This window comes from Lampris incognitus, chromosome 12 (assembly GCF_029633865.1).
Source record: "Lampris incognitus isolate fLamInc1 chromosome 12, fLamInc1.hap2, whole genome shotgun sequence".
Lineage (NCBI taxonomy): Eukaryota > Metazoa > Chordata > Actinopteri > Lampriformes > Lampridae > Lampris > Lampris incognitus.
The window spans coordinates 17166599-17191876 of NC_079222.1; the positions used below are offsets into that span (position 1 = coordinate 17166599).

At 43.0% G+C, this 25278-nt stretch overlaps 1 protein-coding gene across 1 annotated transcript in view; it reads right to left on the reverse strand.

Moving 5' to 3' along the window:
- The window catches only part of LOC130121938 (E3 ubiquitin-protein ligase KCMF1-like), a 31039-nt gene extending 16025 nt beyond the window's left edge, over nt 1-15014 (reverse strand). The window contains exons 1-5 of the mRNA XM_056290922.1: nt 14850-15014; nt 5864-6031; nt 5482-5621; nt 3855-3956; nt 3557-3737 (exon numbers count right to left, since the gene is read on the reverse strand). Of these exons, the coding sequence (XP_056146897.1) occupies nt 3557-3737; nt 3855-3956; nt 5482-5621; nt 5864-6031; nt 14850-14865 (607 nt within the window). The 5' untranslated portion in view covers nt 14866-15014. The remainder of the gene's footprint in view (nt 1-3556; nt 3738-3854; nt 3957-5481; nt 5622-5863; nt 6032-14849) is intronic.
- Nucleotides 15015-25278: the final 10264 nt, after the last annotated feature.

Genomic DNA, 25278 nt, shown 5'->3' on the forward strand with positions numbered 1-25278 from the left:
GATTTGTTCTGCAATCTATTCTTCTCCTTTGCTAGACTGAACAACTATGCTGAAACCATTTCTTTGTTCTAGTGCTGAACCCACTGATTAAAAACATACGTGTCACCTTCAGGGGGGTAATCATTTGATGCCTAGCCTTGGCTGTGCTAAATGGCAAGGATACTTTAAAGGCTTTAATGAGCACACAGGATGCATCACAAGATAGGCTATATTAGACATTATTACAACTCATTGGAACTTATTTCTCAAGCCTTGTTGTCCAACTGAAGGGTAGTTTTTGGTACATCTTCAGAACAGATTGACTCATGATGTAGGAAGCATGAGGACACGAGTTTCTGTCCCAGAGGCAAGACATAGAGCAAATGCTTTTAAGACTGCATCAGTTTATATGAGGCAGCAGATTCTTGTGCCCTACATAAGAGTGAACATTCAAACAGCAGCCACTAGCAGATAAGCTTATGTAGCAATCAAGCAATTTCTGTTCTAAAAAAACAATATAAAACAATTACATTAGAAAATTCTCACAGTGCATTTTCTTATATAGGAAATATGCAAACAATTCTTCATACAGCTGTTGGTGGTCAAAATAGGGAGAATACTAAAGACTGTTGCTTACATTTGCTAATCTTTGAAAAGGCGGCACAGTGGCCCAGTGGTTAGCACGGTTGCCTCACAGCAAGAAGGTCCTGGGTTCGAACCCCAGGCCTTCCCAGGTCCATTCTGTATGGAGTTTTCATGTTCTCGTCATGTCTGTGCGAGTTTCCTCTGGGTGCTCTGGTTTTCTCCCACCATCAAAAAGACATGCATTTTAGGGTTAAATACTCCTGTCTGTGCCCCTGACCAAGGCAATGGAAAGAAGAACCGGAGTTGGCCCCTGGGCGCTGCAGCTGCCCACTGGCTCCTATACAATAGGATGGGTTAAATGCAGAGAATAAATTCATTGTAAGAATACAATTCGTTGTATAAGTACAATGGACAATGAAGTGGCTTTCATTAATTTTATGTATACAATTAAATTAAGCTTGCCTCTCGGACTTTCTTCTGTGACGACAGGGAAGCAATCTATAACAGCCAAAAAATAACTGATGGAAAAACATTTGGCTTCAGGATCTTCTCTTTCCCACCAAACATTTCTGCTTGTATGTCTTCATAATCATCATGGGTGAAAAGCAAGCTGCATACCCATATATTCTAAAAACGACAAAAGTTTATTTCTATCATATTATAGGGTGTTTTATCAGTCTCTTAACCATTACTTGCAAAGGTCATTATATTGCACCATCTTCATGTGGCAATGTTGAAAATGTAGTTACTCCTTGCGCCACTGCATCTACATACAGTGCATTACAATGGCACATTTCCAGGAAGAAATGTTTAATCTTTACTCCTCATATGAAATGGAACAAAAGGAAAAAAAAATTGAACTCCCAATTTAATTGTCTTGATCAGATGCAACACCTAAAGCTGCTAAGTTGCATGGTAAAAACTAGCCTACGCGTGCACATAGTCCGTAAGGCTGCAAATGAGAAAAGAAAGGACAAAACAGAAAGGGTAATTTTCTCTGTTGATATGGGTTGCATCATAAATACTTTTGTTTCAACGGTAAGACTATGATAACCATCAACAATTAACTGAAATGCACATTAAACAGTGTGTTGTCCTTCAAGAAGACTCGGTGCATTCCAGCATCCTGGAAGCAAAGTCAAAACTCTTTAAAGCCACTATCTTGACTTAACTTAGCTTTTCCAGCCTTTTCATACAGAACATCCACCAGCACAATAAAGCAATGGATCCAGAAGAGTCAACATTAGGAAAAGAATGATAATTCACCACACCACCCTGTGCCTACACTTGGATTTTACAGATAACATGATATTTAATAAATTCTAATCTAACAACTGTCTCAAAAGATCAAGAAATAGCTAATGGATGCACTAAGATTGGAAACCCGATTCCATCAAGTTTGAATACTCTCTAAGTAATGCTATTCTTCGCTATCTAATCAGTATGATACAAAGACAGTCAAAAGTGTGTTTGTTAATAACTCCACAAACAAAGCAAACACTGACAAATACGTGGCTGAGTAACTAATCTAGATTAAAAGAAGAAAGAAAGCCACTTTATTTTGTCACTGTACAAGGTTACGACGAAATCTGTCTTCTGCATTTAACCCATCCTATTATATGGGAGCAGTTGGCAGCTATGGTGCAGCACCCGGGGACCAACTTCACTTCTTTTTCCTATTGTCTTGGTCAGGGGCACAGACAGGAGTATTAACCCTAAAATGAGTGTCTTTGTGATGGTGGAAGGAAACCGGAGCACCCAGAGGAAACCCATGCAGACACAGAGAGAACATGTAAACTCCACACAGAGAGGACCTGGGACGGCCTGGGGTTCGAACCCAGGACCTTCTTGCTGTGAGGCAACAGTGCTAACCATTGGGCCACCATGGCACCAAATCTAGTAAACAGTTTCAAGGAGATTCAAACACTAACAGGGACAATCACACAGGAAAGCCAAAACAGACTTTAATCTCCATTTATAGATAAACAATACCAGATGTGATGACATTAGGCTTACTCATGTTCAATGAAGGCCAGACAAAATGACCACTAGGTTTGCCTAACTTGTCTGCAAATCTAAAGGATTAGGCATTTTGGATAGAATATACTTCCACATCCATCTGGCAATGCAGGTAATTTGAGAGTCTGTCTTTCTCCAACACAAACACTGTCACCACTTTTAATATAACAAATCCTTATTGAACAAAATCTTGTGTGCAACCTCTCATTTTAGAAGTTATGAAAATATTCTGGATAACAGCTTCTTTCAACAAAGGAACAATTGTGTTTGTCACAGGAAAAGCCACACCAACAGATATTTTGTCAGTATTAAAGACATTTTAAATAATCCCTGCAAATTACCATTATACTTTTTAAATGGGTGTACATTTCATTTATTTTGATTTTCTCTTGCAATGTACTCCAAGTTACACCACGCACAGAGTACACTTATGCCCCTTTTCCACTGGATGCTACCGGCTCGATTCGACTCCACTCTTGGTTTTCCATTGGGCAGAAGTTGGGGATCGTACCTGGTACTTTTTTGGTACCACCTCCGTCGAGGTTCCAAGCAAGTTGAGCCGATATTAAAAGGTGATGTGAAAACACTGCAAACCACTGATTGGTCAGAGGGAAATTAAAAAGCTCTGTTTACAACCAGGAAATGCCACAGCGAGACTTGTGAAACTTGTATCATAGTTGATAATCTATCCATGTCAAAAATTAAATTTTTCGCAAATCTCTTAGTTATACTAATATTGTTCATGTGAAGCAGCCACTTTGAGTTTGTCTAGTTGACTTTTTGAAAATAAAACACTCGTGTGGCTGCTGGTAGAGAAGGGAGGAAAAACTAGTCAACACGCCCACAATTGACCGGCGGGGCTTCACCATGAGGGGGTACTATCTGCAGTGGACAACGAAATCCAGAAAAGTAAAGCAAGTAGAGTCTAGTTGAGCCAGTACCATGCAGTGGAACAGGGCCAATAATACCTTACCTGCAATTGGATCCATAGTTTCCCTGTTACTTTGGGAAAAGGTGGGAATCAGTGAGGCAGAGGAAGGTCCACCTGTGGGTCCACTAACAAACTGGATAGTTGTCCTACGTGTCCTGGAACTACCAACTGCTCTTCCAGGGTGAATAATCCTACGCGCATGGCGGACACTGCTGGACTCTTCATAAACACCAATCGTTAAGGTTCAATGCATTGATGTGGAATAAAAAAAAAAAATTAAGTTTCATAACATGTTCAACTAAAATTAAACATGTCCCAGCACACACACATGAAAGGATATTATATCTCTAAGCGCTCTATGTTCAAATCTGAGGTGACCTGCAAATTCATCTGTCGCATGGTTGGGGTCGCCTCCTGGCGTGGCAGCACATATTGGACAGATCTGAAATGAGAGTGGTTGAGACTCTCCTGTGTTGTCCAATGAACATTTGACATACAACACTTGAATGTGGCTTATAGCAGCAAGAAAAAGACTCAAAGCAAAATTAAGACATTAGACCAGGACAAAATTAACACAGAGGTGGGTTACTAAACAGGGTTGGATACATGTTGCATATGTTCTATGCATGTATTATGCAGATTAAACATTCCTTCTTTTCTCAGAAAGAGTTTCCATATCTTATTTGATAATTGGTCATATATTCTGCATTAGCTCTTGTAGTTCAAGACTTCACTCAGTTCTCTAATTTCCCATTTCAGATATGGATAACACCTACTGCAAAAAAGCAAAATCAAATAATGGCCAAAAGGGGCTACACTGAAAAGCACTAACAGGTTTTCAGCTGATGATTCTGCGTCTGCGTGGAGAGGCCAGCAGGACATCATGAAATACAGGAGACCCCCCCCCACACACACACACACTCACTGCAGAGAACCATCAACTGGATGACGACCTGAACGTGTTTTACTGCAGGTTTGATAAGCCCACTCACACTCCTTGCACGCTGGGGCCATATCATACAACCAACTGCACCCCCTGCCAGCCCCTCACCACCTGCACTCAGGATTTGTGAAGCGGATGTGAGTCAGCTCTTCCAGAGACAGAAGACCAGGAAGGCACCAAGCCCAAACGGTTGGTCTCCCTCCTGCCTTAAAATCTGTACTGACCATCTGCCCCCCCCATCTTCATGGTAATCTTCAACAGATCACTGGAGTTGTGTGAAGTCCCCTCCTGCTTCAAAAGCTCCACTATCATCCCAGTCCCCAAGAAACCCTGTATCTCAGGAAGAAATGACTACAGGCCCATCGCCCTGACATCTGTGGTCATGAAATCCTTTTAGAGACTGGTATTGGCCCAGCTGAAGGATATCACAGGCTCCCTGGTGGATCCTCTGCCGTTTGCCTACTGGGCAAACAGGTCAGTGGATGATGCAGTCAACATAGCACCGTACTACATCTTGCAACACCCCGCAACCTTGCAATCTGGGAGGACCCCATGGTTGGACTACCCTGGGGGCTCGAACCCCAGACCTTCTTGCTGTGAGGCGACCGCACCAACCATTGCGTAACCGTGCCGCCCAAAAGATGGCAGCCTATCTCATATGTAAATTCTCTTACCTCTCTGGACCCCAAATGATTATCAATGAATCCATTCCTTGTGTGAGCATCCTGAGCATCCTTTTCATTGCACTGACCTCCCTATTTTATTTTTATTTCATTTTATTAACTCTCTGTATGTGTGTGTGTGTGTGTGTGTGTATATATATATATATTTTTTTTTATGTGTGTCTTATTTACTTATTCAGCTCTCTATATGAATTAATTTTTTCCCCTGTTTTCTTTGAGAGTTTGGGATGGGTGGGGGGCTGGAACAAGGTGTTCTTTGTTCTAACACACCAAAAAAAAAAGGGGGGGGGGTGCTATGGGGGAAAAAAAAGTTTAGCTTGACTTGGGTTTTGTACACTCACCACCTCTGTGGACGACTCTGCATGCTCTGAGGTGACATGCTCTTCTAGGGAGATCTCTGTGTAGCCCATTTTGCCACAATGAGGACAGGTGAAGGACTGGGGTTTCTCTATGAAGTTAGGGTCTCCTCCATAATACATTTCTGGTGGGAGAGCCCCCTGTTAGTGTCTCCATTAATCAGAAACTTTTGTCAATAATATATTTATAGTGTCATGTTTAATTAACCATTAAATACAGTTATCATGGCTGACATGCTATCTTGTTAGGCTTATTACTTCTGTTAAATGTAGCGACAAAACACCGTTATTCTAAAGTTGACAGGAATGTTATTTTTCAATGACCAATAAGCTTGTGTCTAGGCTCTCAACCAAGCCAAGACCTTACCATAGTCTATTTTGGTTAATATACACTGCATGGGGTGCTCCGTTTCGTGGTTCCTTGTTGTGGCTCCGCTCTCATAGCACGATGCACAGAGGTCGTAGTCGTAGCAAATTAAGCACTTGAAGCGTCTTCCTCTGAAGCCCTCTTTTAAACATGCATCACAACTTACACCTGCAAAATAGAAAAAAATAAAAATAAAGAGGGACTAAGTGTCCCATGGACAGTACAATTAAGCTGCAAACAAAGTACTTCTGTGCAATTGCAACATCTAGGTCAGTCTGACTCTCTTGGGCATGCGCTTTGCAATAACACCCACCCACAACAGCAAACAGTGAACATTTCCAACATTACAATTAACGTCTCTATGTAGCTACCATGTAGCTAATTACAACGACTGGGTTGAAGGTCATGAATCTACTGAATACCAAGCGCAGTTACGTGTTGTTACATCAGAGCTTTCACTCTGAGTTGCAAGATGACCTCAAGGATAACTGTTCTGTAAAATATTGCTTTGATACTTACCTAGCTATTAAGTGAATCAGGCTATAAACATACAAGCTAAAACCTCATTCAGAAATGGCAACTAATCCTTAAACCTTCCCTCAATTTTACGTTTCATGTTCATGTGTGAACGCACACCAGAGTCAATAATCTTAAAAGTTGCATTGGCAGTTTGCCGTATTGCAACCGAGTAGCACTTATGAACACATTACTAAACAGTAACAGTGTGAACAAAAGTCGGCAGATTGCCATATTAAAGTGCTTTTAAAGGAGCAAGTTAACCAACCACAAGGAATGTATCCATGACTTGTGTACAGCAGATAAAGTGTGAGGTTTCGTTTCAGAGCAGTTAATTTTTTTATACTTTATTAATCCCTGTGGGGAAATTCATCTCTGCATTTAACCCATCCTAGCTGTGTAGCTAGGAGCAGTGGGCAGCTGCCGTGCAGCACCCGGGGGCCAACTCCAGTTCGTCTTGCCATGCCTCAGTCAGGGGCACGGACAGGAGTATAAACCCTAACACGCATGTCTTTTTCATGGTGGGGGAAACCGCAGCACCCGGAGAAAACCCAACGCAGACACAGGGAAAACATGCAAACGCCACACAGAGGACGGCCTGGGATGACCTCTAAGGTTGGACAACCCCGCGGTTTGAACCCAGGACCTTCCTGCTGTGAGGCAACAGCGCTAACTACTACGCCACCAATTTTGAATTGAGAGTAAATTGAAAGCATATTCAAAATTGTCAGGGGAATAGACAACACAGAAACAAGAAAGCTTTTAGTTTGTGCAGTTGATGAAATTAAGACTCAGCTGTGTGGTACAGTTATATGAAAAATCAAAAATGCCATAGTAATAAATCAATAAATAAAAGAATCGCATTAGAGATGCTGTAGTTTAATATAAAGACATCCTACAAAAGCAGAGAATGAGACAGAAGGCAGTGTCATGTCATGTGTGTGAATAAACGCTATTTGTAAATCTTACAGATAAAAGCTGCAAATATTAACAGGGAAAATCACCACCGGCACTGGAAAATTAACTCCAACAGTGTTACAGGATGTATGTTTGAAAGCAGCTCGAGTAAAGGGGCAAAAAGCAAAGTAAAAGTTGAGAAAGAATGGCAAAAATACACGCATGTTAGGGTTAATACTCCTGCCTGTGCCTCTGACCAAGGCAATGGAAAGAAGAATTGGAGTTGGTCCCCGGGCGCTGCACCAGAGCTGCCCACTGCTCCTATACAATAGGATGGGTTCATTGTAACCGAATAACTGTACAATGACAAAATAAAGTGGCTTTCTTTCTCTAAAGGACATGTATTGTTAAACCGACCCTTTGTACAGTTTACCAGCCATCTAATCATCACTCCATTATAATACTTTGCATTTTATTCAAGTGGCTAGAGACGTATCTGGCTGTTTTTAAACAAACCACTGCAGGATTTGCCATCACCTCTCCTCTTACCAAGATTAGCTTTGGGCAAGAGCAAAAACAAAAAAGACCCAAACAAGATCATTTCACACAAAATGGGTCACAGGCAAGGGCCAGTCAAGAAAAAAAAAAAAGATTGCAACGTCCAACTGTTTCAAAAAGTGTAGTCAGATCCTTGAGCTAAGTATTAAAGCACGTTTAAGCTCTGAAAATGTCCAGGTTGAGTTTCTCCAAACTAATTTCAGAGGTAAATCACTTTCACAAAACTACCCTGTTGAAGGTAACATTTACTCTAGACTAAAACTGAAGCATGCATAAGAAATAAATAAATAAAATCCCAAACAAAACAGAGCAGTCTTCTGTGTGTCTGAAACACCAGTGACATCACTGGCCAACAATCTGTGAATGAGAAAACTTGTGTCCTTGTTTCCCAAAATAAGAATATCAACATAGCGTTGATATACAGCTTTATTAGAAAATGAGTTTAAGAAACTCCTAAAGGGTTAAACTCTTCTACCATGGTGCAAATGGGAGGAGAAATGGGATAGGGGTAATTCTGAAGGAATTCAAAAGTGTGTTTGAGGTGAAGAGAGTATCAGACAGAGTGATGAGTATAAAGCTGGAAATTGAAGGTGTGCTGCTGAATGCTATCAGCGCACATGCCCCACAAGCTGGGTGTGAGATGGAAGAGTAAGAAGAATTCTGGAGTGAGTTGGATGAAGTGGTAGAGAGGGTACCCAAGGAGGAGTGTGGTGATTGGAATGGACTTAAGTAAGCATGTTGGTGAAGGGAACAGCGGTGATGAGGAGGTGATGGGTAGGTATGGTGTCAAGGAGAGGAATGTGGAAGGAGGTGGATTTTGTGAAAAGGATGGAAATGGCTGTGGTGAATACATATTTCAAGAAGAGGGACATAAGAGAGGAGGAAAGTGCACACAGGTGAACTATATCTTATGTAGGAGGCACGACCTGAAAGGGATTAGAGACTGCAAGGTGGTGACAGGGGAGAATGTAACTAGGCAGCATCGGATGGCGGCCTGTAGGATGACTTTGGAGACCAAGAAGACAAAGAAGAGTGGAGGCAGAGCCATGGATCAAATGGTGCAAGTCGAAGAAGGAAGACAGTTGTGTGGAGTTCAGGAGGGAGTTAAGACAGGCACTGGGTGGTAGTGAAGAGTTGCCAGATGGCTAGGCAACCCCTGCAGAAATAGTGAGGGAGACAGCTAGAAAGGCACTTGGTGTGTCATCTGGACAGAGGAAAGAAGACAAGGACACTTGGTGGTTGAATGAGGAAATACAGCAAAGTATACAGAGGAAGAGGTTGGCAAAGAAGAAGTGGGATAGTCAGAGAGATGAAGAAAGTAGACAGGAGTACAACGAGACGCAACGTAAAATGAAGAGAGAGGTGGCAAAGGCAAAGGCGTATGGTGAGTTGTGTGAAAGGTTAGACACCAAAGAAGGAGAAAAGGACTTGTACCGATTGGCTAGACAGAGGGACTGAACTAGGAAGGATGTGCAGCAGGTTAGGACGATCAAGGATAGAGATGGAATTGTGCTGACAAGCAAGGAGAGTGTTTTGAGAAAGTGGAAGGAGTACTTTGAGGGGCTGATGAATGAAGAAAATGAGAGAGAGAGAGAAGGTTGGATGATGTGGGGGTAGTGTAGTGGATTAGCAAGGAGGAAGTGAGGGCAGCTATGAAGAGGATGAAGAGTGAAAATGCGGTTGGTCCAGATGACACCTGTGGAAGCATGGGGGTGTTTCGGAGAGATGGCAGTGGAGTTTTTAACTAGATTGTTTAAAGAGATACTTTCATGCTGTTTCTAAGCACATTTTCAACATGAGTGGTTTGAATTACAATCGAAAGGTAGGTGTGGTTTTATGATTTCATAGCTATTGGCTACTGAAATTCAGGACGGTCATGTGGGTGTGGCTGGGTGAGCTAAACACTGGGGCTAAACTGCTTACTGTAGAAAAACGAGAAATTCACTGGTGACAGCCCCCTTCCTGCTCTGTCGTCACTTTACAAAAAAAAAAAGAAAAGAAAAAAAGGCAAGCAACGAGACCATCGACAGCAGCTTTGAGGTTTAGGATGTGGAAGACGATTTCTCTTTCTCAGTGGAAGTTGACTACTCGCCTCACGAATATGTTGCTCAGCCAATACAGCAATATTCCTTCAAGCCAAAAGGGTGCGTCTCTGCTCTTATAGCATCCCGCTACGGACACGCCCTCTTTGCTCATGGTAATTCGTGATACGGCAAGTTACCACATTTTCGCCAACCGGATATCAGTTACTTGACCGCCGATATCTCTCGTCTGGACATAAATGTGAATTTAGGGCTACCATTTGTCTCATTGATCACATCCACACTGCTTATATCGATTAACAACAAGAAAAGTCGGATTTTGATTCAAGTATCTCTTTAACACCATTTTGGAAAGTGAGAGGATGCCTGAGGAGTGGAGAAGAAGCATACTGGTACCAATTTCCAAGAATAAGGGTGATATGCAGAACTGTAGCAACTACAGAGGTATAAAGTTGATTAGCCACAGCATGGAGATATGGGAAAAAATAATAGAAGCTAGGTTAAGAGGAGAGGTGATAATCAGCAAGCAGCAGTATGGTTTCATGCCACAAAATTGCACTACAGATATGATGTTTGCTTTGAGAATGTTGATGGAGAAGTATAGAGAAGGCCACAAGGACATTACATTGTGTCTTTGTGTATTTAGAGTAAGCATATGACAGGGTGCCAAGAGAGGAGGTGTGGTATTGTATGAGGAAGTCGGGAGTTGCAGAGAAGTATGTAGGAGTGGTGCAGGATATGTATGAGGGAAGTGTGACAGTGGTGAGGTGTGTGGTTGGAACGACAGATGGATTCAAGGTGGAGGTGGGATTACATCAAGGATCGGCTCTGAGCCCTTTCTTGTTTGCAATGGTGATGGACAGGTTGACGTACAAGATCAGGCAGGAGTCTCTATGGACTATGATGTTCGCGGATGACGTTGTGATCTGTAGTGAGAGTAGGGTGCAGGTTGAGGAGAGCCTGGAGAGGTGGAGGTATACACTGGAGAGAAGAGGAATGAAAGTAAGTAGGAGCAAGACGGAATACATATGCATGAACGCGAGATGGAGGACAGTGGAATGGTAAGGATGCAAGGAGTAGAGGTGATGAAGGCGTATGAGTTTAAATACTTGGAGTCAACTGTTCAAAGTAATGGGGAGTGTGGAAGAGAGGTGAAGAGGAGAGTGCAAGAAGGGTGGAGTGGGTGGAGAAGAGTGTCAGGAGTGACTTGTGACTGAAGGGTACCAGCAAGACTTAAAGGGAAGGTTTACAAGATGGCTGTGAGACCTGCTATGTTATATGGTTTAGAGACAGTGGCACTGACGAAAAGACAGGAGGCGGAGCTGGAGGTTGCAGAGCTGAAGATGTTAAGATTTCCGTTGGGAGTGACGAAGGAGGGCAGGATTGGGAACGAGTATATTAGAGGGACAGCTCAGGTTGGATGGTTTGGAGACAAAGCAATAGAGGCAAGATTGAGATGGTTTGGACATGTGCAGAGGAAAGATGCTGGGTATATTGGGAGAAGGATGCTAAAGATGAAGCTGCCAGGCAAGAGGAAAAGAGCAAGGCCAAAGAGGAGGTTTATAGATGTGGTGAGGGAGGACATGCAGGTATGGCTGGCGTGACAGAGGAAGATACAGAGGACAGGAAGAGATGGAAACGGATGACCCACTGTGGCGACCCCTAACGGGAGCAGCTGAAAGTAGTAGTAGAGTATAAGAAATTGCTAAAAACAATGCTAAATACAGCCGCATGATGTAGCGTTGTTTTTCACATTTCTAATACTCAATGCACTGCAGCCTATTAGCAAATTAGGAAGTAATTTTTTGACATACAGAAGAGTGTGCCACAGACCGGCACCGGGCCGCAGAGTGTTTGCTACCAGGCGGCGAGGCAACGATGTGATTTGGCAAAAAAAAACAAACCTGAATAATAAACATATAACATTATAGGCTATTTGTGCAGTAATTACATTGAACTTGGTACAATCTGTGTGCTGCACCTTTCCTCACCATTTCCTATCATGCACACAACAGGATGAGGATACTGACTGAACCTGAGTAATGCAACATGTGCGAGGTCATCACTCACTTGTTTACCATGAGTCAAAATCAAACGTCATTTGATTTTCTTCAGAAGAGGCAGGGGAAGTAAAAAGTCTACTGACGATAACGCAGGTACAGCAGAGAACGAGACTGTCAAAAAAAAAGAGATTCGACGAGTCTTAACTAAAATACGACTTTATTGCAACTAATGACTCACATGCTACAAGCCCCCTGTGTGTGATATGTGCAGACAAGCTGTTTAACCAGGCAATGAAGCCCTCAAAACGGCTTCGGGACTTTCAGTCAAAGCACCCTGCACTTAAAGACAAACGTGTTGAGTTCCTTGAGCGAAAAAACGTGAGCGAGCAGGACAGAAGCATGAGCTGATAGTCACCACCTCTACAAATGCTGCTGCTCTGAGAGCGCCGTACTTAGTTGCTAGCCGTATTGCTGAGGCTAAGAAGCCTTTTACAAGTGGCGAAGAATTGATTCGGCCTGCTGCCAAGGACATGTGCTGTGAACTGTTGAGAGACGCTGCAGCTAACAAAATGGCACAGGTTCCTCTTTCAGCTACCACAGTTTCAAGGAGAATTGTTGAAATAGCCGAGGACATAAAAGCAGTTATTGGAATGGCTCAATGAGTCACCATGGTATGTTACCCTGGCCGACAAGTCTACCGATGTCGACAACAATACTGCCGGTTTATGTGTGATATATATTTCAAGACCATGTGTTTGAGGATATGTTGTGTGCACCGTCGCTGCCAACTAACACAACCGGGGCAGAACTATTCAAGTCTTTGACTGACTACATGTCAGACAAACTGGACTGGTCATTTTGTACTGGAATATGCACAGGCGGGGCCGCAGCTATGACTGGATGGTTGTCTGGTTTCACTACTCGAGTCAGAGGTTTCTGTTGAATGGCAGTCTACACACTGTCATTCACAGAGAAATGCTGGCCAGCTGAAAAATGTCACCTGATTAACAGTGTATTGAGTGACATCATCAAAGTTGTCAATCACATCAAAGCACATGCCCTTAACTCACGGCTGTTTGAGCAGCTTTGAGAGAAAATGGACGCAGTGCAGAAACGCCTTCTCTTACACACTGAAGTCAGGCTGAAAATGAGGCGTCCGGGTGGCGTGACAGTCTATTCCGTTGCCTACCAACATGGGGATCGCTGGTTCGAATCACCGTGTTACCTCCGGCTTGGTCGGGTGTCCCTAAAGACACAATTGGCCATGGGAAACCAGATGTGGGTATGTGTCCTGGTCGCTGCACTAGCGCCTCCTCTGCTCTGCCTGTTCAGGGGGGAGGGGGACAGGGGCATATTCGATATGTTCCAAACATTAGCTGGTATTCTGGGGGAGACTGAGGCTGCACCGTCATTCTCCCAGCTGGTGCGCAATCACCTAGTTTCGCTGTCGACAGAATTTGAGCGTTACTTCCCAAGCGTGGATGACCCAAGAAGCGTAAAGGAATGGATCCGTGACCCATTTGTGAATGTCCCCGACAGCAAGTTGTCAATGTCAGTGTGGGAAGATCAATTCCTTGAGCTTGCAAATGATGGTGGGCTGAAAAGTGTATTTGACATAACATCTCTGCCGGCATTCTGGTATCAAAGTCAAGGCTGAATATCCTGAGATAGCCACGAAAGCACTGAAAACGTTGCTACCATTTCCAACATCACGTCTCCGCAAAGCGGGGTTTTCTGCAATGAATGCAACAAAAACTAAATTGCAAAATAGACTGGACATAAGGAACACACTTGGGGTGTCGCAGTCTCCCATCACCCCTCGATGGCATCATCTTGCTGCAGGAGAACAAGCTCAGGACTCCCACTGATTCAGTGATATTGGTGAGTTGCAATTGTTTTTTGTGTGTTCTTGCAAAGAAAATGCACTGTGTGTTTATATCCAAACGTTACTTAAATGTTATGATGCTACTGGCATAAACCTAACCAATATTCCGGTCGTGATTTACTCTGACCCCGGCTAATAACCAACTTTATTTAATCAAAAATCAAACTACAGCAATTAGCTTTCTGTTGTATCAAAAGTGACATTTAGCAAGTTGAGAACTGCCTTTGGTCTTAAGTTGGTTCACCGGCTGTAGCCCTGTCAAGCTCATGTTTGCCATATTGAAAATCACAGCAACTCCTAGGGTTATATGTGTGTTCCCCTACGAGTGGACCCGTCACTGTTTTATGATAAGGCGAGACTATTGAGTTGACTGACCTTTACGGACCACTGCATGTTTAGCATGCTAAATTAATAAGTCAGCACCGGCCACTGACTTTGCGTTTAGCCCCAACGCTATACTAAGTGTCTGGTTCGACGTGACCGTTTTCAGGCCTCAAATTCAACGTATCTGTGTTGATGACAGTTTATTCATTAAAAAAAATACATACTACGTCCAAACGAGAGTGAACAGCGTTGTACCAACAGGCTCTCACATACATGTGGCCCTACAAAATGTTAAAAGATAATGTGCCTTTTCACCTTGCACCACATAACAAAGTTGCACTTAATAAGGTTATGATCGCCGGCACAAGCTTGTTAACCAAAGCTAGTTTAAACTATGTACGTCCCATTACGTTAGCCTGCTAGCCAGCTGAAGTAAGGTAACTAGGTTAATAGTGCTGTCTTCCCCGGCTAGATGCTAGGCTAAGCTAAACTGGCACGGGCTAAAACTGTCCTTCACGCACAAAAAAAATCCTTAAATAACCAGAGTTATTGCTTCGCGATTAATACCAACACCAGAAACAATAAAGTTATGGTTGGGGGGAGGGGGGTAAAGAGTTAACAATGACGGCGACGAAAAGCTAATTTACACACATAACACAACAGCCCTCTTGACTGAAGTGTCCAGTTAGCCAGCTGGCCGAGTTATCTGAGCTAACCAGGTAGCTGCCGGAACGTTGTGGACATATCTGCCGTTCACTCACCCTCATGTCTGGACATCCTGTTGACAGTTACGCAGCCCTCTCATCGAGCTCCCCGGTACGCCTGACGGGGAACGCTGCAAAAAAATTGAAGAAATAAAGCTGAAAAGGCGGACTCCTTCGCCTCCTTCCTGGCAAGATGAAGCACCCGGCTTAGAACTTGCCTACTGTGCCGCTTCCCCTCCCCGACTGTCATTTAACTATTGACACTAGGGGCGGACCTTCACGTGAAATCACAGGTTCAATCAGTTCATCCGGACACACGTGAAATACATTAACAATCAGCAGCTTTTAGGCGGAGAGCGAGAGAGAGCGAGAGAGAGATGTGAATGAATGAATGAACGAACGAACGAAAATGAATGAATGAATGAATGGATGGATGGATGGATGGATGGATGGATGGATGGATGGATGGATGGATGGATGGATGGATGGATGGATGGATGGATGAATGAATGAATTATTTCGAACATGTAAATAAACAGGATACAACATACAGATAAGCCATTGCCAATAATCTGAGGCAGGGACGGGGAACATGATCCAGAATAGACTGGTGTGGGCGTAGGTCTTTGTAGACTCAGGTGTGTAACTGCTTGGTTGGAACAAAGACCTGAACCGGCCCTTTCTGGATCATGTTGCCCATTTTGAAATGATCAACAAATCCACACATCAAACTCAGCGAACAAATCTCCGTATGCATCAGCTTATTTGTTCGAAAAGGAGTAGGAGGAGGTATACACTTATTTTTGTTTCCCACCCCATTCTCACCCACCCTTTAGTTCATTCAGCTACTATACATTTCAAACTCATTTCCCACTGTACTGTATCGTTCAAATTCAATGCAAGTCGTGCTGCACAATACAGACTCAACTACTGTGAACAATAAGAGAGAAAAAATCATACAAAAAACACATGAGAGATGGAAAAAAGAGAAAAAAGAGAAAAAAACACATCCTTGTGTCATGTACCAAGACCTGATTTTTAAAAGCACATCTATTTAGTTTACGTTAGAAACATACAAAAGTATCTGTGCATTCGTATATACCTTAAATATATATCTATGCCTCTGCACCAACAAATCAAGACACATTTAACGCAGATTTCAACCAAAAAACACTTGTAAAGGCTATTTCATCCAGGAACAAATCAGAAAATCGCACTGTTATAGCACCATTGGGAACTCTCTCTCTCCCGCAAGACATTCACAACATGGACTCTCTTTCAACCTTCAAATCCCCTCTCAAAATATATCTTTTCAAACTGGCATATTCAGTCTGATCCACGCTTCATTGAGTTTTGTGCTGATGATGATTTTATATTTATCTGTTGTATTAACTTTTTATTGTCTACCCTGCTTTGTTTTAATTTTATGCTGTCTGATACATTGCTGCTTGTTTTGTTGGTTTTTTTAACTATTTTCTGTAAGATGTCCTTGAGTGCTCTGAAAGGTGGCCACAAATAAAATGTATTATTATTATCATTATTATTATTACCGTTAATGAATGAAAGTGAAATGGAAAAAGGTATGACTTCCATCCCTGATCTGTCATCGATTTTGTTTCATAAATGGATATTTCAATAATGTAGAATAGAGAGCCTCAACCAACAGGAAGTCCAACAGCTGGTATTCAAACTTATGCGTCTTATTGTAATCCAGCTCATAAAAAAAAAACAGTTTCAGAAAATGCCTCATTGAGTGGTTCAAACAATGTATTTAAACCAACAGTCAGGTTTTCAAATCGTCCACTCTGTAAAGCAATGCACATTTGTTTCTATTGCCCTGCAGAAAGGACAAACGCTGGGGGGACACAGAGAGAGAGAGAGAGAGAGAGAGAGAGAGAGAGAGAGAGAGAGAGAGAGAGAGAGAGAGAGAGAGAGAGAGAGAGAGAGAGAGAGAGAGAGAGAGAGAGACGTAAAAAAAACTTTAATTAAATGTCACAAATTCACAGCAGCTTTGAAATAAAGAACGATAGAAACAGACTGTTAATAACACAGAAATAACATTATATAAAAACATTATTAAACGTTAATTCATTATCCATCACTGAACAAATGGCATCATTATAACACCACTGATGTACAAACACAACCTTGCTTTTCATTGGTTTATGAAATTTAAAATCAATCAAAACGTTGGCTTTTATAAGAGAGGTGAGCACAGAGACTATTTCTTCACACAGTTTACCTTCTATCTTGTTCTTTCTGGTGATATATTGCAATTTAGCTTCGCAGTTGCCACTTTGTTACGTTATTGTTTTTTGTATCCTGCTCTGAAAATTAAAGCAGTTTTAGACCACACTTCATTAAAGGGAAGAAACAAACAATCTACTACTACTACTTTCGGCTACTCCCGTTCGGGGTCGCCACAGCGGATCATCCGTTTCCATCGCTCCCTGTCTTCTGCATCTTCCTCTGTCACACCAGCCACCTGCATGTCCTCCCTCACCACATCCATAAACCTCCTCTTTGGCCTTCTTCTTTTCCTCTTCCCTGGCAGCTCCATATTCAGTATCCTTCTCCCAATATACCCAGCATCTCTCCTCCACACATGTCCAAGCCATCTCAATCTTGCCTCTCTTGCTTTGTATCTAAACCGTCCAACTTGAGCGGCCCCTCTAATAAACTTAGTACAAAAGGTAAGGAAATTTGTGTTTTGTAGATTATTTCTTTGTTGTAACTGTAAGATGGTGAAAGTGACACATCATTTATACTGTAATGTTTTGTTTTTGAGATGTCTCATCCCTGGTTCAATTTACAAGGTAATCTGGGAGTAGCCACTGGGAGGCGCTCAGTTTGTTGATATGCCTGGTTGACTAGCTGTTTGGGCTGCCGTCGTGGTGGCCATTTTAGGTCACAACGTTTTTGGTAGGTTAAAGGTGACGAAAGACAGCCAAGAGAAAATAAATTCTGCACTGCTTGGACTAAAGAACGCCGACTTCTGCCTGTTTTCTTCTGACTCCAACCACACCAATCAAATAACACAACGCAGAGGGAGACAGGGAGGAGGCAAAAATACAGGGCTAGGGAGCCGGCCTGCAGAACCAAGGGCTACATAACAATGCTTCTTGGCAATAAATCTTATATCAGGCACCTGATTGTCAGCACCTGGGGTACCAGAAGCTCAAAACAAGAGTCAATAGCAACAGCAAAATAAGCTGTTTGACATTGGCAGAGAAGATTTGGCAAATTTTTCATGGGTGCGGCCCACATACTCAGCTCTGCTGCTCATCCCATGAATGCATGTTCCTTACAAATGTGGCACCATTTAAAAGGGGAATAAACAGGCTTTCCAACGGTATAAGATTTATTGCCAAGAAGCATTTTTACAACAAAGAAATAATCTACCAAACACAAATTTCCTTACTTTTTGTGCTAAGTATATAATCATTCCTAATCATGTCCTTCTTCGTCACTCCTAAAACACTAAAACATTTCCCTAAGTCTTCTGCAGTCTAAAAAACAATGAAAAATAGTTTCTACCAACACGCAGGAAGTACTGTAGTGAGCTAATGGGGCAGCCCGGGACCGCCACAGCTGGGACGTGAACCCGTGTCTCTCACTCCGCAAGCGACAACGTTAAACAGTCAACTAAAGGGTCCCGCCCGTTAACCAAGGGCCAACGTGTCTACTTATCCATGCACGTTACAGTACATGCATTAGAAACAGTGTGAAGAAGAGAGAGAGAGAGAGAGAGAGAGAGAGAGAGAGAGAGAGAGAGAGAGAGAGAGAGAGAGAGAGAGAGAGAGAGAGAGAGAGAGAGAGAGAGAGAGAGAGAGTCATACGTGCCTCGAGGGCGCTATATTGCCTGAGAAGTTACGCAGATTGAAACAGCCGTGGATCGCTAGGGCACACTTGGGTTTTGAGACCTGTGATAAGTAATTTCGGTTCTGTCCCATCACCCACACATGATCTGCTCTTGAACACTGGCACTTGGCGTGCGCAGACGTGTTCCTTTCCTCTACACGATACATATAAGTGTTAATTTAACACCTACGGAGTTGATTTTAACTCCATTTCAGATAACATTTGGTCCCACTCGAAGATAGTGTTAAATTTACTCTATAGTTAGTGTCAAACTTTCAGAGTAAATTCTACTAAAAAATTGTGTTAAAATTAACACTAAAATGTGTAAAACTATTTAACCCTGTGGTTTAATCACACTATTCAGAGTAATATAATCACACTTTAGAGTCAATTTTACTAATAACTGTTAAAAAATGGCACTTGAATTGTGTAATTGTATTTAACCCTGATGCAGTTTTTTTGTCTCCACAGTGTTATTTTTTAAATCTCAGTTGGATGATACAGTGCAATTGAATTAATGTAATTAATGTCAAAAGCAAACAAACAAAAACAAACAACCATTTCGATGTCAATGAACAACATTCCCTACAATCCCATTGCCCATGCTCACCTTGCCTATAATGATGAAATCATCAATACATCAATGTCAACATAACGAATCACATGCTCACCAGAGAAAGCAATATGGGACAACAAATAGAGCGGTGTCATCCATTCCATATGACATTTGTAGGTCAAAAGGCGGATATGTGTCCTGGACGTGGCATTAGCACCTCCTCTGGTCGGTCGGGGCGCCTGTTCGGGGGAGGACTGGGGGGAACAGCGTGATCCTCCTACGCGTTACGTCCCCCCTGGTGAAACTCCTCACTGTCAGGTGAAAAGAAACGGCTAGCGACTCCACATGTATCGGAGGAGGCATGTGGTAGTCTGCAGCCCTCCCCGGATCGGCAGAGGGGGTGGAGCAGCGACCAGGATGGCTCTAAGAGTGGGTAATTGGCCGGGTGCAACTGGGGAGAAAACGGGGGGGGGGGGGCAAACAAAAAGGCCTGTGATAATGCAGGTTGTCGTCATGAAAGAAAACAAAACCAGGTTTTGACCTGGTCACGTCATATGCACGGCGATGTGCTTGAAAAGCTACCGTAATTACAGGCAAAGTGAGCAGCAGCAGTCTTCCGTGTGCTATCAGAGCAGAATCAGTCTGATAAAACGGAGGTATTTCAGGTTTATCCTTGCCACAGGCCAGGTGTTGGCGGTAAACAAACCCATGATATTTAGCCCAGTGCACCTTCATAACCCGGGTACTACTGGGCACCTGCATTGCCATAGTAACCCCAGAACCTCCTTTCACCATGTCAAAGACACCATTTCCCCGGACCAATATCTAAGCGACTGAAAGTTGTTGAAGATCGCCAACTGTACGCTATATGTTTCTGACGTTTTTGGGGTTTTCTTTGCCAGCGTTTTGGTAATATTCTCAAATGAAAAAAAAGTATTGTAACGTGCATGGATAAGTAGACACGTTGGCGGCCGGCTGACGGGTCTGACCCTTCAGTCGAGCGGTTGGCGATGTCTCCCGCGGTGCGAGCGATACCGGTTCGCGCCGCGGCAGTTCCTGTGGTTGCCCCCCCCCCCCCCGAATTCAGTACAGTACGTTTGCCTTCATACCGCATACACCAACTATGAAGTATAGGTCTAGTTTTCTGGATGCAGCGGGGATAATGGATAAGAAAATGATGCTTTGGTACGAGTTTTTTTTGGGGGGGGGGACAATTGCTTGAACAGTTTATGGTGTTCCATAATCAAATGTTTTAAATAATCACACAGACCTTGAAATAACATGGGGGAGAATACATATAATGTCAGCTATCTGAAGTAATAAAAGAAGTAGGTCCCAGTGTTGGACGTCGGCAGCCATACCAACATGTACCTTTGCTCTGCCAAATAAGGAAGTTAGGAAGTGATAACCGATAAGTAAGGAAGTGATAAATAATAAGTAAGGAAGTAATAAATAATAAGTAAGGAAGTGATAACTAATAAGTAAGGAAGTAATAAATAATAAGTAAGGAAGTGATAACTAATAAGTAAGGAAGTAATAAGTAATAAGTAAGGACATAATAAGTAAATAAGGATAAGGAAGGGAGATATATCCAGTGCGAAGTGACAGTGAATAAGGAAGACATTAGGGTTTTGGGAACTCAGAGGGCTGAAGCTGAAAGGGAAGGTGGTGGTTGTTAATGGATTAGTTATGAGTATGCTTGTGTATATAATGAATGTGTTGGATGTTCCTGAGAGTGTTGAAGGAGGTGGGAAGAATGGTGAGCGAGTTTCTGTGGGATGGGAAGGGAGTTAGGATAGCAAGGGAGGTGATGGAAAACGAGTATGAAGATGGTGAGTTGAAGTTGATCAATTTAGGGGTGAAAAAGAAAGCACTTAGGGGGGAAATGGTGGTTATGTATTTAAGATATAACAGAGATCACGTATGGAGGGTGTTTTTAAGGGAAGCAATTTATAAATGTGGAGGGTGTGGGGGGAGTGGAGTGTATGCAGATGAAAAAAATGTATGTTGAGCGGAGTGAGGTGCTGGGAGCACGGGGAGAGTTTGTGAAATGTGTGCAGTATGAACGTAAGAATGTGGAGTAGGGGTGGGAACAACCAGTGTTTTTACATACAAAAATCACATTTGAGGGGAACACAATTTATAACAGGGTGACTTGGAGACAAGGCTGGATTAGTACCCCCACGGGCCCCTGGGCACTGACGCTCATACACCCCCCCCCCACACACACACACATACACACACCCAGCCATTAAACCCCACCTTAATTATGTTGAGCTTCCAGTCAAATCCACCAGACCATAATCACACACCTATTGGTCAAAGGCTGAATAACCAGTCGAGCTGAGCAGGTATCCCTATACAGTTCAATAGACCAAGTACTGCCTTTTCACTCACAAATCACAAGACAAGGAAACAATGGATTAACCACCCCAAGGCAGTGCATGACTCTAGGCCAGGGGTCAGGAACCTTTTTGACTGGGAGAGCCATAAAAGCCAAATATTTTTAAATATATTTCATTGAGAGCCATATAGTATTTTTAACGTATAATAAATTAAATATGTCTTACTTTTAATGCGACTTCTGGTGCTGCATGGTTTTGCTGATGGCCGTGTAGTCTGGTTCATACGTGGTGAGGTTGAGCTTCATGCAGGCGTTGAGGCTTCCATCAGTTAAACGTGAGCGTAGGTTGGTCTTAATGTTCCTCATATGCGAGAATGACTTCACATGCCTATGTAGAGCCAAACATGGTCAATACGGCAATACTCACACGCTGCATTGTGTGGTATGTCACAGGAAGCTCGTTCCAAGTTTTAAGAATCAGCTGGTCTTCAGGTTGAAGACTTTTCATTTCTGTCCACTTGTGTTCCTTCGCCAGCTCTGCTCGCTGTCGCGCAAGACTTTCCAACTCTCCATTAAGTGACTTGAACTTACTCATCCACATGTCTGATGCCTTCAGGTCAGCAACTTCCAGCTCCAAGTCTCCGATAGAGACCCCGGGGATGCATGTCAGGTCGATTTTGTCCACTGCACACTCATGTGGATGAGTGATGAACTTGAAAAGACCAGTGCGCGCACGAAATTCCCCAAAACGTGCTTTGAATGACTGCAGGAGATTGGACGTAAAGCCAGCTAGCTGCTGGAGATCCAGATGTTGAGTGGAGTCACTTGCTAAGCATGCATCTCTAAATTGTTGCAGTCTTTCAAAGTGCAGAAGACGACCTGTTTCAATGTCCCTGAGAAAGACTTCCAGCTTGCTTTCAAATGCAAACACTGCTTGTTGAAGGGATGAGATTGTATTTCCAATACCTTGCATTTTCACATTGAGCTGGTTCAGATGGCCAGTTATGTCCACGAGATGGTGAAACTGCAGGAGCCAGTCAGTGTTGTCTAGCTCAGGATGCCTGACGCCTTTCATTTCAAGAAAAGTCCGGATTTCCCTCAGGCAAGCTGCAAAACGGCTGAGCACCTTCCCCCTTGACAACCAACGCACGTTGCTGTGTAAAAGCAGACCGGGATGATGATTCCCAACTTCTTCTAACAGAGCTTTAAACTGGCGATCATTTAAAGCTCGGGCAGCAATAAAGTTGACCACTCGAATGACCAGAGACATCACCTCGCCAAGCTCCTGGCCACACGTCTGAGCGCAAAGCGCCTCCTGGTGCAGGATGCAATGAAAACTTAGGATGGCGCTCTTTTCATGTTCACGGAGAAGCGCTGCAAATCCTTTGTTCTTCCCCAACATACAGGGTGCACCGTCAGTACAGACAGAAATAAGTTTATCCATCGGTAGTTTTTTTTCTTTAGCAAACTCCATGAAAGACGTGAATAAATCCTCTCCTCTTGTCCCTTTCATTGGCAAAACAGCCAAGCTTTCCTCACGCAGTGTGATACTGCACTGAGATAGATGGCTAACGTCTGTTGACTCATCTAACGCGAGAGACAAGTATGTCCCGGCGTTTATGTCCTTAATTTGGGTTTCCTCGTGCACAGTTCTTGCTGACAGGGGCATGTCTTTTATTCGTTTGATTATCTTGTCTTTATTTGGGAAGTCATCAAACAGTTCATTGGCCACATCAAGCATGAATGTTTTGGCATACTCGCCATCTGTGAATGACTTTCCATTCCTTACTATTGCCAAAGCCCCCGCAATGCTAGCGGAATTCCCGTCCCCTTGCTTGGTCCACACACGTGGTTGCTGCTGACTCGTCTGCACTCTCCGCTGTAGCTCCTCGCGTGCCCTTTTCCTGCTGTCCCCCGCTGGATATTTCCATGCAAATGAAGCATGGTGCGTATCGAAGTGCCGCTTTATATTTGACCGTTTCATCGATGCAATGTTATCATTGCATATTAGACATACCGCAGATCCTGCTCTCTCCACAAATGCACATTCCTCTGTCCACGCAGCCTGGAACGCACGGTAATCATCGTCTTTTGTCCTTTTCGCCATCTTTTCCGTTACAAGGGTTGAAGCGGATAAACTAGTTGGCTATCTGATAAAACTGATTTCTTCACCTTTACAATGACCCGGACATGCTCGCGAGCCATTGGTTCCCGACCCGACCCACGGGTGACCCGTGACCCGTGGAAATTTATCTTCAAAACTAATTTCTGTTTACTTTAAAATGACACAGTATTATTAAGAAATATCACAAGTATTTTAAAATCAGTACCAAAATGATTTTTTTTATTTTTTCAACTCAAAATTGTCTGGGAGCCATATGCCGTCACCGGAAGAGCCATATATGGCTCGCGAGCCATAGGTTCCCGACCGCTGCTCTACAGCCTCCGACAGTAATGTTACCTGGCTGGCTGTCATATGACACCAAAAGACAGGGAGAAGTGGATGCTGCTTGTGTGGCAGCTGCATCAACAAGGAAGTCGAAGAGGGAGGGTGGGGGGGGGTGGCACAGAGTGTGGTCTTGCAGAATTACTCAAATGCAATTTTTAGGCATTATTACATGCTTTTAATTGAAAATTGATGCCATGGGGCACCTTTTTTTAAAAAAATGTTTTATATCTTTCAAAAAGGGCACTTATCTGGTCTGGGGGCAAAAGGGCAGGTGCTTGAGCACTACCTGGGGTCTATCTGCACAGGTTCCTGCGCAGCACCACACTGATATGGCCCGTTGAAGACAAGTATCTATCTAATGTTACACTATTTTTCATTTTGTCAGTCAAACCTTGCACTTGCAGTTCATTTCCTATGGGTTTTAAGCGTTTTGTCTTTTCCAGAAAGATATTTGTTAATGATCAAACTGATCATTTTATAACTGGTGTTATGAATAAGCTTATCATTCGACCACATCACAACCATGAAAAGGTAATGGGCAATTTACAGCAACGTATATACATAGTACTCACATAAATGATCAAAACAAGGGGGAAAAGTTGATTATTGTATTTTGTACATAGAAAATCAATTGTGAGTGTAAGGTTTACGAAGTGTGTGTGTGTGGGGTGGGGGGTGGGGGGGGTGTCTGGTCAACCTCTGTACTATTCTATGAATGTTGTATGGCTATGATTTAAAAACAAAGGTGGCTGAATTAATTTTGATTAAATGTTGTGACTGACAAACCGGGAATTCTGTTAGGATTCATGAAAGCTATTCATTTGTCTCTCTTAGAGTTTGCCATGGTCATATTTGACGACCTTTGGGAACCATTCTTGGAGGACCTAAGAGCTGCCAAGTTCCGCAGTGTCCTGGCAGACTCCGCCACTGTTGTGACCTTGAGGAAGTTTATGTCAGGCTCCTGAAAGATGGGGAGCCAAAGAATGTGTTGTTGGCAGTAGAAGAACTCCTCCATGCCACTGCTGTCGGACACTGTGCAGCTGTTAATGCTGGTAAGTTAAGTTTTAAACTCATTTGAAGAAACATTTGTTTATGAACTTTTGTTATGTTTCATAAATAGATGTTTGATGGTAGTTAAACAAAATGGACATACGTAACTTGTTACTCTGTAAACAATAGTTCAGTAAGTTGGCCCTCCAGAGTGGAAGCAGAAGAAAGTTGGCTTCGGATCCGATGGAGCCTCAGTGATGATTGGGAGGTGTGGGGGGTCTCTACT